This window comes from Zootoca vivipara, chromosome 2, assembly GCF_963506605.1.
Source record: "Zootoca vivipara chromosome 2, rZooViv1.1, whole genome shotgun sequence".
Lineage (NCBI taxonomy): Eukaryota > Metazoa > Chordata > Lepidosauria > Squamata > Lacertidae > Zootoca > Zootoca vivipara.
In genome coordinates, this window is record NC_083277.1 from 23,439,753 (window position 1) to 23,455,320 (window position 15,568).

General features: G+C 44.8%; 1 protein-coding gene across 3 annotated transcripts in view; it reads left to right on the forward strand.

Annotated features, from left to right (window-relative positions):
- The window catches only part of PTPRG (protein tyrosine phosphatase receptor type G), a 584,481-nt gene that overhangs the window by 457,444 nt on the left and 111,469 nt on the right, over nucleotides 1-15,568 (forward strand). For all 3 annotated transcript variants that reach the window (XM_035106776.2, XM_035106775.2, XM_035106777.2), the window contains exons 7-8: nucleotides 4,125-4,282; nucleotides 9,119-9,311. In XM_035106776.2, the coding sequence (XP_034962667.2) occupies nucleotides 4,125-4,282; nucleotides 9,119-9,311 (351 nt within the window). The remainder of the gene's footprint in view (nucleotides 1-4,124; nucleotides 4,283-9,118; nucleotides 9,312-15,568) is intronic.

The following is a 15,568-nucleotide window of genomic DNA, read 5'->3' on the forward strand; positions in this document are numbered from 1 at the left end:
CCTAAAGCCTGCTGAACATATTTGATGTTATACTACCTGGAAGAAGAAGAGAAGAAGAAGAAAAAAGAGGGGGGAATCTGAAGATTTCATTACATAGGAGGTCAAACAAGATTATCTTGTTGCTCCTTATCTGACTAAATATATAAAAACATCTCCAGAAAGAATCCAGGCAAAGGAAATAAGCTTGCACAGCATGGGAGAAGTTCCATTGTTGCAAGTCGGAACCAACTCTAGGCATAAAGCACTTAATAAGAACCTCGCTGTTACCTTTTTCATAGCAGTAGTAGGGGATTCGGCCAGTTAATCGCAAGAACTGCAGGGGATGCCTGTGAAAGAACAGTGGAGATCTGTTATTGCCAGTGGCTGTTCCTTCCCCTTTTGTTTTGTTTCTTCTTCTTCTGGGTTTTCCAAAACGTAGATTTTAGCAAAGATGACGAACGTCAGCAGATCTCACTTTGCTAACTAAAGTGGTTATCTGAAACTGAAATGACGTCCCTTTCCCTCTAAGGTGTGGTCTTTAAAATCTAAGAAGAGGAGTGTAACACATTAATCCCCAAACTTATGGCAGGATGTTTCATGTGGAGTTTGTGAGCTGTTTTAATTGAAAGGGGCCTTGCCCAGTTTTGTAAGTGTCAGCTCCAGGGTGAGATTTGATGGTAGTACTTGCAGTGGAGTCCTTGTAGTCCAAGGACTGTGGTGGCATGACCTCAGGCCAAGGACGTGGCTGTATGATGATGAGCCTAGAGGTTCGTCCTGCTCCAGAGCCTTTGTGGAAGTATGTTAAGCAGGGAGGGTTATCTGGAGCCTGCGTTGACTTCTTTCAACACTTTGCCCTTATCCCCCGATTGTGGGGTGTCATGATTCCATGTGGTGGAGTGTGTGTGTGTGTGTGTGTGTGTGTAAATAATATAACAAAGCACCTTGCTCACAAATTCTGTAGATTAGAGAAGAGAGGTACTTTTCCATCCCTTCTCACTTTGGCTATAGCATGGCTATAACTAGCATCTCTCTTTGCCTTGCTTGGCAGACCTGAATAGGTCTCTCCTCTTCTGAAGGCTGCACAAATTCTGCAGTTTTTGAAAGTAGAAATGCTGAAGAACAAAATGGCTGCTCAAGCCATGATGTTTCCCTCCTCCTTCCTGTAACTTGCCAGGCCCAGGCAGCCCTTTAATCATCCGTGCTTGTGAGCTGTTTCTTCTTCATGCTCTGTGTGGTCTTTTCTCAACGCTGAGAGAAGAATATCAGGTAGCCCAGGTTGCATGCAGTCTAGCTGTATGTCTCTCATAGATCTCAGTGCACCTGAAACCCTCACCTTCACCCTCACTATGGCTGAGGACGGTGCTGTTTTTCTAGAAAAAGAGGTGCCAGAATTCACCAAGAGCATCTTCCTCATTTTCTTAGAATGGCGATGGCGCCCACCTGAGAGGTGCCGGAACTGAGTTCCAGTGGGTTCCAGCCGAAAAACAAGCCCTGGCTGAGGTGTATTCTTTATTTGCCAGCTGTGAGAAGAGGAGGGTGTGAAACTTAAAAGATTTCTGTTTTAAGAGTCCTAACACTAGTTGTTGTCATTGTTCGCAAACACCGTGGAGACGCCAGGGCTCCGTGCCCTCCCGGCCGGCCTGCCGGGTGTCTCACCCGCCGGTGCAGCTAGAGATATCGACCTAGGCTCAAGAGCCTAGGCGCGCTGTTTGCAGAATCCACGTAGCTTCAGCGGCCACACAGAGAGAGAGACGTGTTAGCATATTTGCAGGCGTTTATTATGCATATCTCAGGAGAGAGCAAAACATTTCTTCTCCTTCTTCATCAGTACAGCAGAGAGCAAAAGCAAAAGCAATATACAACGGAAGTGCAGACTGACATGTGACATACGATAGCTACGTGCCTGTCCTTAAGGTGGAACTGAATTCCCAACAGTCACGACAGTTGTGTGTGGCCCACTCCAGCACCAAAACCTGTGAATTATCATTTGCTGTTGTGGGTAAGGTCTTTGTGTTGCCTTATGTTCCTTAAAGGGCTAAACCACTGAGCTGTGGGCTAAACCACTGAGCCTAGGGCTTGCTGATCAGAAGGTCGGCGGTTCGAATCCCTGTGACGGGGTGAGCTCCCGTTGCTTGGTCCCAGCTCCTGCCAACCTAGCAGTTCGAAGGCACATCAAAATGCAAGTAGATAAATAGGAACCGCTATAGCGGGAAGGTAAACGGCGTTTCCATGTGCTGCTCTGGTTTGCCAGAAGCAGCTTTGTCATGCTGGCCACATGACCTGGAAGCTATACGCCGGCTCCCTCGGCCAATAATGTGAGATGAGCGTGCAACCCCAGAGTTGGTCACAACTGGACCTAATGGTCAGGGGTCCCTTTACCTTTTATGTTCCTTAAAGCTGCTCATATTATTTCCTAAGGTTAAAGAAAAGGGCAGGTAGGAAGGAAAGGTGAATCAGATCTACCCCTGTTTTCATGATGAGGGATGGACACCGTAATATTTCATGGACTTCATACCACACTTGACTGCATGTTTTCTATGAAGTCCCACTGCATATAATGGCGCTTGCTCAAGTGTAAGTGGGTATAGGCCCTCACGTAGTTTTCCTTTAATATTGGAATGTTTTTAAAGCAACCTCCAAATTCTTACAGTCATAGAGGAATGTTTGACAAAGGTGTGGTAGGACTGCTGAAAGGTAGCCCAAAAAGATTGGGTGTGTTTATTCGTTTGTTGTTCCCTCAATTGCTATATATATATCTCTGCACATTTCAAATGGGTTCACTCCTGTTTGTCACTTTTGAGTTGTTTCACTTGTAACAGGAAGGTTGTTTCAGAGTACTCATATTTCAGCATATGTACAACTGATCTAGCAGTTCTAACTGGGCACGCACCAAGTTTGTGAAAATATTATGTTAATTACTTGCACTTGAAATATGCAATTTGGTGCGACTTCTGGCTTGTGATACATATCTGATGTAGAAATATCGTTCCAGTGCTGAACAAGTTGCTCACCTCTGCTCCACATGAAATAAATCATATTTGGCACTTGCTTTAGCTATCAGTCTAGTCCAGCTGATGAAGATTTGATCTGGACTTGGCAGACCTGATCTGAATACCAAACGCACCGTGAATTTATAGTCACACTCTCAGAGCCGTACTTGTCAGGGTAGATGAACTGACCATTATAGAAAATGGTTTGCATGCTAAAAGGGTTAGAAAGATGTTAGAATTTCGGCAAGTGTGACAGCTGGTGGAATCAAGTGGCTAGAGTGCCAAGAGGTCTGAATTCAAATCCATGCTCAATTCATGAATCCATTGGGCCATCTTGAACAGAGAACAGCCTTGCCGTCTGTTTCTTATATAAAAATCGGGCAGTCCCATCGGGGGAGGAGAGCTGTATGAAGAGTCTATCTATGTAACATACTTTAAAATATTAAGAATACTAGAGAGTGTGGAACATTTGAGATCTTCTAACATTTTTGCGTAGAATCATAAAATCATAGAATTGTAGATTTGGAAGGAACCCCAAAGGCCAACTAGTCCAAGCTCCTGAAATGCAGGCGTCTCACCTAAATCATACATTACAAGTGGCCATCCAACCTCTGTTTGAAAGCTTCCAGGCAAGGAGAGTCCACCACCTCTGGCAGAAGTCTGTTCCACTGCTGAAAAGCTCTTACTGCCCAGCAGTGGCTAGATCCTGATTTGGCTTGGAGTGCTACACTGGGAAGGGGTGGAGCGAGTAAGGCATCAATACACACATCAGCAATGGGTTCTGCAAGGTTCTGTAGCTGCCCAAGGATGCCGGTTCCTGTTGCTGGTCCTAAGTGTGTCAATGCACTAAGAATGAAAGGAGAGTCTGCTGGATCAAGCCAAAGGCCCATTTGGTCCAACATCCTGTTATCACAGTGGCCAATCAGGAGAAGCCTGCAAGCACTTTCCCCATTTGTGGTATTCCCAGCTATCAGAGACTTGTCACCTCCCACAGAGGAAGTAGAATCAAGCCACCATGGCTAGTAGCCCATGTGTTTAAGGAGCTTTCTAAGTAGCGGGAAACCAAAATCACAGGATATGACTGGAGGCAACACAACTAATTCATATTGTCCACTTCAAAGTCACACCATTTTGCTTCTGCTTTTATTTTTACAGAGAAAGAGACCTTCTTGGACCCTTTCGTCTTAAGAGAAGTCCTGCCAGCATCTCTGGGAAGTTATTATCGGTATACAGGGTCACTGACTACCCCTCCGTGCAGTGAGATTGTGGAATGGATTGTTTTTCGCATGCCTGTTCCGATCTCTTATCGCCAGGTAGGTTTGAATCCACAAAGAGTTTGCCTGCTTCATTGTTTTTTTACCCCTTGCTTTTTTCCACCCAGTCCCTGATACTTAAGCTGCATCTAGATTTCCGATCCTTTTCATTTTGGGCATGGCCCATAAAATTGATTTTTTTAGGAGGAGGAATGCACAAAAAAATATTGTTGATGGAAAAGGAAGTTGGCTAATTTTGTTTTATTGTTCTCTGAGCATGAGCCGCTCGACACAAGAAGATAATAGAACATGACATTCTATTTCCTTCCAAATGATCTTAGCTATTATCATTCTGTTCAGATACATTTGAACTGTGGTCTAAATATTTACACAGAACCCTTTCTTCTTTCACTCTCTTCATGTTTCTTCCATGACACTCAGCTAAGTCATTTTGTCTGTACACAGACACAGATTTAGTAGTTTGGGCTAATTACATAAGGAAAGTAATGCTTTAGTTAATTTACCAACTTTGTCTGGTTTGTTTGGTTTTTTTACAACATCACAAAGCTGCCAGTTGTGCGCCTCTGGACCGAGTGTACAGAGCCTTAAAGTGAATGCATAGGAGGCCTTGTGGTAGATGAAGGCAGTGAGTGGCATTTTCATTGAGAGACGTCCCTGAGTAATAACGTGGAAATATGCAGCTAAATGTTTAACAATTAAAAAGGCTTTGACATTTAAAACCTTTGTTTTCAAAATGTCTCCTTGCTAAAGTCTACCCTGCCTTTTATTTGCTTGTGTTAACACGCCTCATTGCAACAGAAGCATCTGAGAGCGAACTGCTCATGTAAATAGTCACTTGATCTTAGCGAATGAATGAGTGCAAATATTCAATAGCTCCCCCTTGATAGAGGTAGATGAACGCAACAAGCCAACAGTGAAGCCCACTGCTTCTCAGTTGTTTTACTCGGAGGACACTCCAAATCATTTAACTTTTCCCAGTTTCTTGCCCTGTCCTGTCTCCAGAATCCATGGCTGTCAAGAAATGGATTAGATCTAATCAATAGGCGTATTTTCTGTTTGCTGCTGGAGTTCAGAGTTTTGGACACTGGGCGTTTTTTGATCACTTCTAAAACTGAATAAACTTGTGCTGCCTGTATAGAGGAACACCAGTTTCAATCTATTCATGCTCGTATTTAATGCCAGCAAACTTTGACCTCTGTATCACCAATGAGTCAAAGCTATAACAATTCAGTAGCTCAGTTCACAAATGCCATATAATCTGATAGACACCACCAACCCTTGTCAAATAATCTGGGAAGTATACAGATGGTAAAACATGGGTAGTAAAAGGTTTAAGCTGGCACATAGTGGGCATTTTGGAGACTCATAGATATAATAATTGCTCCACCACCTTGCTAGGTGAGATGAATAAGGGAAGGAATTACAACAACAACTTTATTATTTATACCCCAAGCGACTCTGGGTGGCTTACAGAATACAGTGGGCGCTCGGGTTGCAAACGTGATCCGTGCGGGAGGCACGTTCACAACCCGCAGTGTTTGCAACCCGCGCATGCGCGGGCCGTGATTCAGCGCTTCTGTGCATGCGCAAAGCACGATTTAGCGCTTCTGTGCATGCACGCACGCCCAAACCTGGAAGTAACCTGTTCCGGTACTTCCGGGTTCAGCGCGGAGTACAACCCGGAAAGATGCAACCTGAAGCGGCTGTAACCCGAGGTATGACTGTATATAAAACATAATAAAGCAGCGGACAATAAAAACTTCCCGAAACGGCCGCCTTCAGATGTCTTCTAAAAGTTGTGTAGTTCTTTATCTCCTTGACATCTGAAGGGAGGGTGTTCCACAGGGAGGGTGCCACTACCGAGAAGGCCCTTAGTAGATTAACATGTCTTTAAAAATAAATAAATCCTGCGTTTGTCCCTTGTAGCATATATCTCAAAGCGTGTTTCTCTCGTTAGGATGAACTCATCATTTTTAATCTACTTGTACTTTTCAAAGCTGCATTCATAAGATTTTTAGTAGCTTTCAGCTGCTTAAGTTGAGATCACTAAAGGCTTGGTGTTCTTCCTTGGAGAGAGCACTCCACAACTGGGGCACCACCTCCATATACCCTCTCTTTTATGGCAACAAATCACCCCACTCTGGAGAAGGAGGTACATAAAGAAGGACACCAGCTAAGTATTTTAACTTGCTGGCAGGTGGGTATGGCAGAATATGTTCCTTCAGGTTCTCCACCTCCAAGCCTTTTAGCTAATATGCAGCTGTCCCATTTTCACACCTTACATTCCTGGCTACTGCAATGAGTCCCTCCTCTCATAATCTAAAACCGATAGAAGCATTATTCGGGGAACTCACAGAGTTCGGGGAACTCACAGCTGCAGCCAGGAACACGTCTTTGCTTGAAAAATGTAAGCTGCTGCCACTGTCATTATTCATTCCATTAGTTTTCCTCTGAATTTTTATTTTTATTTTTTTTCATATTCACCACAGCCCACTTCAGGAAAGTGTTTACACACTTTTATACCTCTGTGGGTTACAGGTTGTCTGGCGTTTTAATGAAATGCTTGACTTGGCAGAGTTTGCCAACGCAAATACATAAAAATGCAGTCTACATATGCAATCGCATTATACACCCTGGAAAAATATATTGCCATTTTTATAGGTTGGTTCTGGAAATGTATTAGAAACAAATACGGTTTGATCTTGAACAACCTGGTGTACTTTCAAGGGCCTGGGCATTTTGGGTAAAAATCAAAATTGCTTCATCAGTTTCACTCATGAAGGTAGTTCTTCAAGCAATGGGAAATAAATGAATTTTTAAAGTGTTTGTCAAAAACAATTTGCAAGCTTGGTTGTGTGTGTGTGTGTGTGTGTGTGTGTGTGTGCATACACACGCTTTTCACTGCACATGGCCTTCTATTGCCCAGCTTTCTATGACTTGTAATTGGACCTACGGTAAGTCCAGGCGATCTTTCCTCTTAGAGTACTTTAGAGATGAAAACTGCGCAGCAAAGAGCTGTGTCAGACATGTGGTTCAGTCCCTTTGCCAGCTTGAGGCTCTTCAGTTGTTTTGGATTACTATTACCCTAAGGTCCCAGGAAAAAGGGACCCAGGTGGCGCTGTGGTTAAACCACAGAGCCTAGGGATTGCTGATCAGAAGGTCGGCGGTTCGAATCCCTGTGACGGGGTGAGCTCCCGTTGCTTGGTCCCAGCTCCTGCCAACCTAGCAGTTCGAAAGCACGTCAAAGTGCAAGTAGATAAATAGGAACCGCTCCAGCGGGAAGGTAAACGGCGTTTCCATGTGCTGCTCTGGTTCGCCAGAAGCGGCTTTGTCATGCTGGCCACATGACCTGGAAGCTATACGCCGGCTCCCTCGGCCAATAATGCGAGATGAGCGTGCAACCCCAGAGTCGGTCACGACTGGACCTAATGGTCAGGGGTCCCTTTACCTTTAAGGTCCCAGGATGGGTTACAACAGCTAACTAAGACAGTATTAAAAACAGTTTAAAACCACTTATAGTCTAAGAAATAAGGCGGGCCCTAAAATATACATCTCACATGTGAAAAGCCAAGGTAAAGAAGTGCATCTTCTCCATCTCCCTCATGCCTACGGGACCGCCTCTCCCGGTATGCCCCGCAGAGGACATTAAGGTCCACAAATAATAACATACTGGAGATCCCGAGTCACAAGGTGGTTAGACTGGCCTCGACCAGGACCAGGACCTTCTCAGTACTAGCCCCAACCTGGTGGAACGCTCTCTCTCTCTCAGGAGACTAGGGCCCAGCGGGAGTTGTCATCTTTTCGTAGGGCCTGCAAGACGGAGCTGTTTCGCTTGGCCTTTGGACTGACTCAGTCTAACCCCGGTGTTACCCACCCCTAAGGCTTTATCCTACAGATATTTTAATGAGGTTGCACTTGTAGATTCCTAATTTTAAAATTGAATTTTAGCATTGTATTTAATCTGCATTTTAATTGAATTGTTTCTTTTATGCTTGCTTTGATATTCTTGTTGTTAGCCGCCCTGAGCCCGGTCTTGACTGGGAAGGGCGGGGGATAAATAAAATTATTATTATTATCTTCCGAAAACTGTGTTATGAAGTTACCCTATGCACCTCTGTGGTGAGGGATTTCCACAACTTACAACTCCAGCATAACCGTGCTGGCTGATGCTGATGACAGTTGTCATCCAAAACAGCTGGAGGGCACCAGGTTGGCAAAGGCTGAAGTAGAATATCAGGGAGCTTGAAAGGAGCCATCCCCCTCAATCCCTCTTTTTAGCCCCTTCTGCATTCTGTCCATCTAGAGCTAAGTTTGTTATCTCTGCGTGGCAGGGCCAAGCTTTTATAGTATCTACAGCCTGCAGCACAATAGGTCCCTCCACTCCAGCAACCGCTGGCCCTTCTAGATACTGCTGTAAACACAAATAATGGAAAGATGGAATGGCTGTGTGCTGAGCTGTGATTTGTGGAATGGATGTGTGCCCCTCTTCTGCAGGATAATAGTAAAGCACACATACACAGTGCCGCATCAAACAAAAGAGGGGGCTGTATATTAAGTACATACAGTATAGAGAGGCTAGGAAAGAATATTTTTCTTGCCTCCTCCAGACACTAACTTTGTCGAGGGTTTCTAAAGTGTTTGCTTGCTTGGCAGGCTAAAAATGGGGCTAGATAAAGCTGTTGGCATTGATTTCAGCGGGCAGGCTGGTTTCCTGTTTGATTTATCAGTCTTGGCATCAGTACTTCCTGCCATTTTGCATTCTTATCAGCTGCCCAGATTTCGCCACATTGTTGTTGTTTTTTTCTAATTAATGCTCCCCCCTCCTTTTCTTCTTCTTCCTTTTTCTTTCCCCTCATGCTGGTTCGCTTCATTCAGCTGGAAGCGTTCTATTCCATATTTACCACGGAACAGCAAGACCACGTCAAATCTGTGGAATACCTGAGGAATAACTTCCGGCCTCAGCAGAGCCTCAACAACAGGGTAATTTCCAAGTCTGCTGTGAAGGACGCTTGGAGCCAAATTACAACCAGCAGCTTCGAAAACCCGCTTGGCACCGAAGCCTCCAAAGGTAGAATGGGGTGCACCATTTTAAGACAAGGGGAAATGTTGTTGTGCTTTTAGCTCTTTGGGGTTTTTCTTCTTCACACGAGCTATTCAGGGCTGCATAAATATACTGTTGCACTTTTCTGCGAATATGCTTTGTTTAAAAAGCACATCTCCAACCCGCCTGCCCTCCAGATGAACCACTGTTTTGAGCCAGTCAGACGTGCCCAGGAAATCAGACTTGTACTGCCACAATCTAAAGCAGGAGGTTAGGTTGAGGGTAGGGTATTAGGGAACTAAGCAAGATGAGAGTCTCTTCCAGACCATTGCATTAATAATCTCAATGGAGAACACTTGGGCACCACTCTAAGCAATGCTCTGACATTTAATGCTGCTTCGGTATACAGAAGGATCTGCTTGTGAACCGGGCTCTTGATTTCACAAAAAGACAAAAATGTGATGCTCCTAACATGGGAGGCTTGTGTGTCCGCATTTTTTTAAAAAAAAATACTTGTGATCTGATGGGATACCAACTTTATCGGTCATAGACAAAGGCCATCACAGCTTAAAACAAACACAAGACAATCATTCTATTCTTGGGGTAGTAGTAGCTCCTGTCATTTCTAATACAGATGCTGATATTTCAGGCTTTACAGAGGGCCCACGTTTTGCTAAGCATTTATTTCCGTAAAAGTGCTGAAAAGCAGAAACCTTAAATGAAGCACACTTTCTGCTTAAGTTGCTTTTTAGATTTTCCATGTCTCTGGGATGTTGTCACACCGATCCTCCTGCTGGCTTCAGGAGGCTGTTTTGTTTCGTAATGAAAATTATTGAGGTTTCCGGAGGAATCCCGAATTTAATTAGCAAATCAATCAATGAATGAATTATATTGTTTCCCAAAACTGCTGAAAATTAAAATCCCATAAAAGGTACTATATTGTTGCTGTTACTATTCATTTCTATATTGCTCTATAGTTTTTAGGGGGGAAAATATCAAAGCGACTTACAGCCTGTATTAAAAGATCAAATAAAACAATCCAGAAAAAAGTAAGTCAAGTTAAAAGTGTACATTCAATGCAACACATTTAACAGGAAGCTAAAATATTATCTTAAAAGATTTCAAAATAAAATGTTACAAAGGAGGTCGACTACAGAATGCACATTTAATGCAGAAAAGTCAACAAAAGAAAAATGCTAAACATTTCAAAAAAAGCATTACTAAAGGAAGCCAAAATGGATATTTAAAGCAACATAGTTGGGAAGAAAATAAAATGTTACCATAAGCATTGAACATATCTGCTGCTGTAATAATAATATTATTATTATTATTATTATTATTATTATTATTATTATTATTTATACCCCGCCCATCTGGCTGGGTTTCCCCAGCCACTCAGGGCAGCTTCCAACAGAAAAATGAAATGAAATAATCTATTAAACATTAAAAGCCTCCCTAAACAGGGCTGCCTTCAGATGTCTTCTAAAAATCTGGTAGCTGTTTTTCTCTTTGACATCTGATGAGAGGGCGTTCCACAGGGTGGGCGCCACCACCGAGAAGGCCCTCTGCCTGGTTCCCTGCAATGTTACTGCCAATTCTGCCAGTCATGGTGAGTGGCAAGCTATGGAAGCTCAGGCTCGATGACTTGGGTCTGCACTCTGCACTAAGAGTCAGCCAAGATGGCCTCTGGCCTCTTCAGCAGCCTCAGCTTTTGTAGCTGGAGTCAGTGAGGGTCCTGCCTTTCCAGGCCAGGTGGGAAAAGGCCTACAAGGCAGGGAACAAGTCTTTCAGGACTCACAACCATGACGGTCCCTATCAATATATATGTAGCTCAATCTACTTTGTAGCTAGATATACCTATACTATCACACACACTTGCTGAGGCACATTGACCCAAAGTATCATGGGACACACCGCATGTGAGGACCGTATGCAAACTGGCCTCACATGCTTTGTGGCATGTCCTGAAAAGGCATGCAGCCTGCCTCACGGAGATCAGACATAAACAAAGCAAGCAGGCTCTGTGAGCCTTCCTTCCCCCCAGGGAACCCAGATAGCGAGGGACTGTGGAGAGCTGTTATTCACTCCACATGCACCGACACGTACATATGTGCACATAAACAAAGCTTTCGGGGGAAGCGATCGAGATCACAAGTGAGCTGAAAAATATGGTTAATCAAAAAAATGTAGCATGCTCAGGCCTAATAATGACACTCTGCTTATGAGTGTTTGGAGCCGGTGTTGTATCATTGTCAGGGAGCATTAATATTTATTGGCTGTGGGCTGCTCACCTCGGGGGCACTAATGAAAGGTAATAGCTTGCATGATAAGAAAGTGACAAAATGGGCTTCTTTTTGTTTTGAGAGCAGCCCAGGTGCCTTGGTAACACGTTGCACAGTATTCGAGAGGCTTTACCACTTGGGGTGAATGCCTGGATAGAGTTCATCTCGATAGGTGGTGTGGAAATGATGAAACTGCCGTATCATCAAGTGCTCAGTGCTTCTGGCCACAGTGCCTTTTTCTGGCTCCACACTCGTTTCCAGGCTGAAATGGGCTCTATAGCGCATGGGGTGGTTACATCCATAAAGAGAAGAGAAGGTTAAGGGGTGATATGACAGCCATGTTTAAATATATAAAAGGATGTCACATAGAGGAGGGAGAAAGGTTGTTCTCTGCTGCTCCAGAGAAGCGGACACAGAGCAATGGATTCAAACTACAAGAAAGAAGATTCCACCTAAACATTAGGAAGAACTTCCTGACAGTAAGAGCTGTTCGGCAGTGGAATTTGCTGCCAAGGAGTGTGGTGGAGTCTCCTTCTTTGGGGGTCTTTAAGTGGAGGCTTGACAGCCATCTGCCAGGAATGCTTTGATGGTGTTTCCTGCTTGGCAGGGGGTTGGACTGGATGGCCCTTGTGGTCTCTTCCAACTCTATGATTCTAAGAGTCCAGAACAGGGCTGTGGACCCATGGTACTTTAGTGCAGCAGGATTCCAGTTCCCATCAGCCCCAGCCAGCGGGGCCAGTGGTCCAGGAGAATAGGAACTGCAGTTGAGGAAGGCCTATGTTAGGAGGGCCAAAGGTTCCCCAATCCCCGGCATGGACAGAGTCCACATACAGCTGCTGCAGTACTGACCTGATGCTCTTTCTCCAGATGAGAAGTGTGTGACGAACTGGGAACTTTAAAATCTGTGCTATGCTGCCTCATATTGAAGCACCGAGAGCTGCGGGTCAGATGGTTCCTCAGGTTCCTCGGGCTCCAGAGTGACTCCACCCAGACTCTTCTGTGTCAGGCTGGGTCAGCCAGCTGTTAGCATTGACTCTCGTATCTAGAAGAGTTTCTCAATTACCAGTCTTCCTGCTTGCTTAGATTTCCCCTCAGATCCTTGTCCCAGGGGCTCAGGTCTGTTGTTTTCCATCTGTCCAGCTCTCTAAATCTGTATCGTGCCCCACCATCAGAGAAGAGTGTGGTGTTGCTACTGAGGTGACCCATGTTCTCTTCTAACTTTAACGCACCAAAAAAAGCAACTGCAATAAGTGTCATAACTCTTCCCAGCCTGGGAATTTGCTGTGATGGATAAAGGGCTATGGATCCCGCTTTTGGCAGGAGATGCTAATTATATGCCGTTTATGGTTAAAATATGCTCGGGGTTAAATATATATTTGTGGTTAACATACGCTTGCCCAATACAGGAAGCCAATTTGCCAATGGGGTTGAGGTGAAGAAGCCAATGCAATTCTGGGCTGCATCAATAGGAGTATAGCATCTAGATCTAGGGAAGTAATAGTACCACTGTATTCTGCTCTGGTCAGACCTCATCTGGAGTACTGTGTCCAGTTCTGGGCACCACAGTTCAAGAAGGATACTGACAAGCTGGAACGTGTCCAGAAGAGGGCAACCAAAATGGTCAAAGGCCTGGAAACGATGCCTTATGAGTAACGGCTTAGGGAGCTGGGTATGTTTAGCCTGGAGAAGAGAAGGTTAAGGAGTGATGTGATATGATAGCCATGTTCAAATATATGAAAGGATGTCATATGGAGGAGGGAGAAAGATTGTTTTCTGCTGCTCCAGAGAAGCGGACACGGAGCAATGGATTCAAACTTCAAGAAACATTAGGAAGAACTTCCTGACAATAAGAGCTGTTCGGCAGTGGAATTTGCTACCAAGGAGTGTGGTGGAGTCTTCTTCTTTGGAGGTCTTTAAGCAGAGGCTTGACAGCCATATGTCAAGAATGCTTTGATGGTGTTTGCTGCTTGGCAGGGGGTTGGACTGGATGGCCCTTGTGGTCTCTTCCAACTCTATGATTCTAAGTCTTACCACTTGATAAAGCCCCTGTTTTTTCTACATGCTAAAATGCATGGTGTGTGTGTGGGGGGGGGGGGGAATCCCACCACGTGTCCATTAACCCATTTGACAAAGCAGAGGCATGGTAGACATCTTTGCCACTTCGCAAGCTCATCTTCTGTACTTCATTGCTGAGCATGGATGTGAACTTGGGTCTCTACAGTACTGATCATTTAAACCAAAACTACTGATTTGCATCATGAAGTGCCTGGTCAAAGGCTCTTGAAGTCTTGGACGAGGTGGATCACATTGATTCATATTCTCCATGCATAGAACATTAAGTAGCTGGCTGATTCCATTCTGGGCAAAGCCGTCTCTGAGGTCTGATTCACACCAAATGTTTTTGCATGGTTTCTGTCATTGACCCAACTGAATTATTGCAGGGATACTGTGGTATTTGTAATCGCAAGCACAGCACATGCAGCTTCCCATGTGATTTGTGTGGCTCAGCCTGAATTAGGATACTTTCTGCAGCGGCATATTCTGTTTATTTTATATTTATTATATTTTATAGCTTTCTGTCCCAGCCTTCCTCCAAAATGGAGCACAGGGCATTTCCCCCACAGTCTTCAGAAGAAAAAGGCTCCAAGAGCAGCTTGCCAAATGTCACTGATAAGACAGCCCCTGCCCCCATGTTTATCATCTTAAAGACACAACAGAAAAGGAAAAGGGGTTGTGGGGGAAGAAGGGGAAATATACCGTAGCAAACTTGGGTACTCTTTCTTAGTTACATAACTCTTTTCATGAGCAACTGGAAATAAAAGATTTCAAAGAGAGGATCCTAAAGTTGCTTTTCTCCCTGCACAGTTGAAGGAGAGGCCCTGCAGTTCCATCATTCTCCCTGTCTTATATTAGAGCCTCATGGAATGGCTTCTGTAGATGATGGTGCTAAAAGGACCTTCGGTAGGTAGCAGTGCTAGGCAAAAGTGCCTTGATCAGGCATCCCCAAACTTCGGCCCTCCAGATGTTTTGGACTACAATCCCCATCATCCCTGACCACTGGTCCTGTTAGCTAGGGATCATGGGAGTTGTAGGCCAAAACATCTGGAGGGCCGCAGTTTGGGGATGCCTGGCCTTCATGAACCCTTAGCAGTCAGAATAAACAATACTGGGCTGGGTAGATCAATAGTCAGCATAAGGCAGATTCTTTGGTAATCTCAACATATGCTGGAGAGGTTTCACTAGTATGTCTAGTACAGGCTTCCTCAAACTTGGCCCTCCAGATGTTTTTGGCCTCCAACTCCCATGATCCCTAGCTATCAGGACCAGTGGCCAGGGATGATGGGAATTGTAGTCTCAAAATATCTGGAGGGCCGAGTTTGAGAAAGCCTGGTCTAGTATAACACGACAAAGATCACCATGTCAAAATGATCTGTGAATTCAGGTCGCCGAGACCAAATGGGAGCTAGGAATTGAGCCCAGATCTCCAGGTGTCTTGGTGACGGCTGCTGACATTTTGCTCCATCTTAGACTGAGCAGTTATTTGAGCTTGAATTATGCCAGCGCAGGTTGCTGTCCTCCCCCTGCCCACCCACAGTGGAGTGGCAGAGCTGTTATATGAAACCACACCCTCTGGGATAGTTCTGTTTCCTGGGTGGCTTGGCGATTTCTCCCAGGGACACAGGGCCAGCTTGTCCTTGAGTGGCCGCTTAAGACTCTGTCTGCAGTGACAAATGGGATGCAGTTCTCTCAGGGTTGGTTGGGGTGCTAAGTGGACAACAAGCTCTAGGTGCATTTTTTGCAAACTTGGAAAAAAAGAAATACGCTCTTCCAGGGTTTCCAGTCTGAAATGAATTGTCATGCCTCCCTCTGAAGGTGACAGGGCTGGCTTGTAGGTATTTGTTGCTGAGAGACAGCAATGTGACTCTTCTGCAGCCTTTGCCTCAGCAAAGGTGAGTGGGGAAACGAAATGGCTGATCTGCTGCACATCCCGAGCTGCTGACA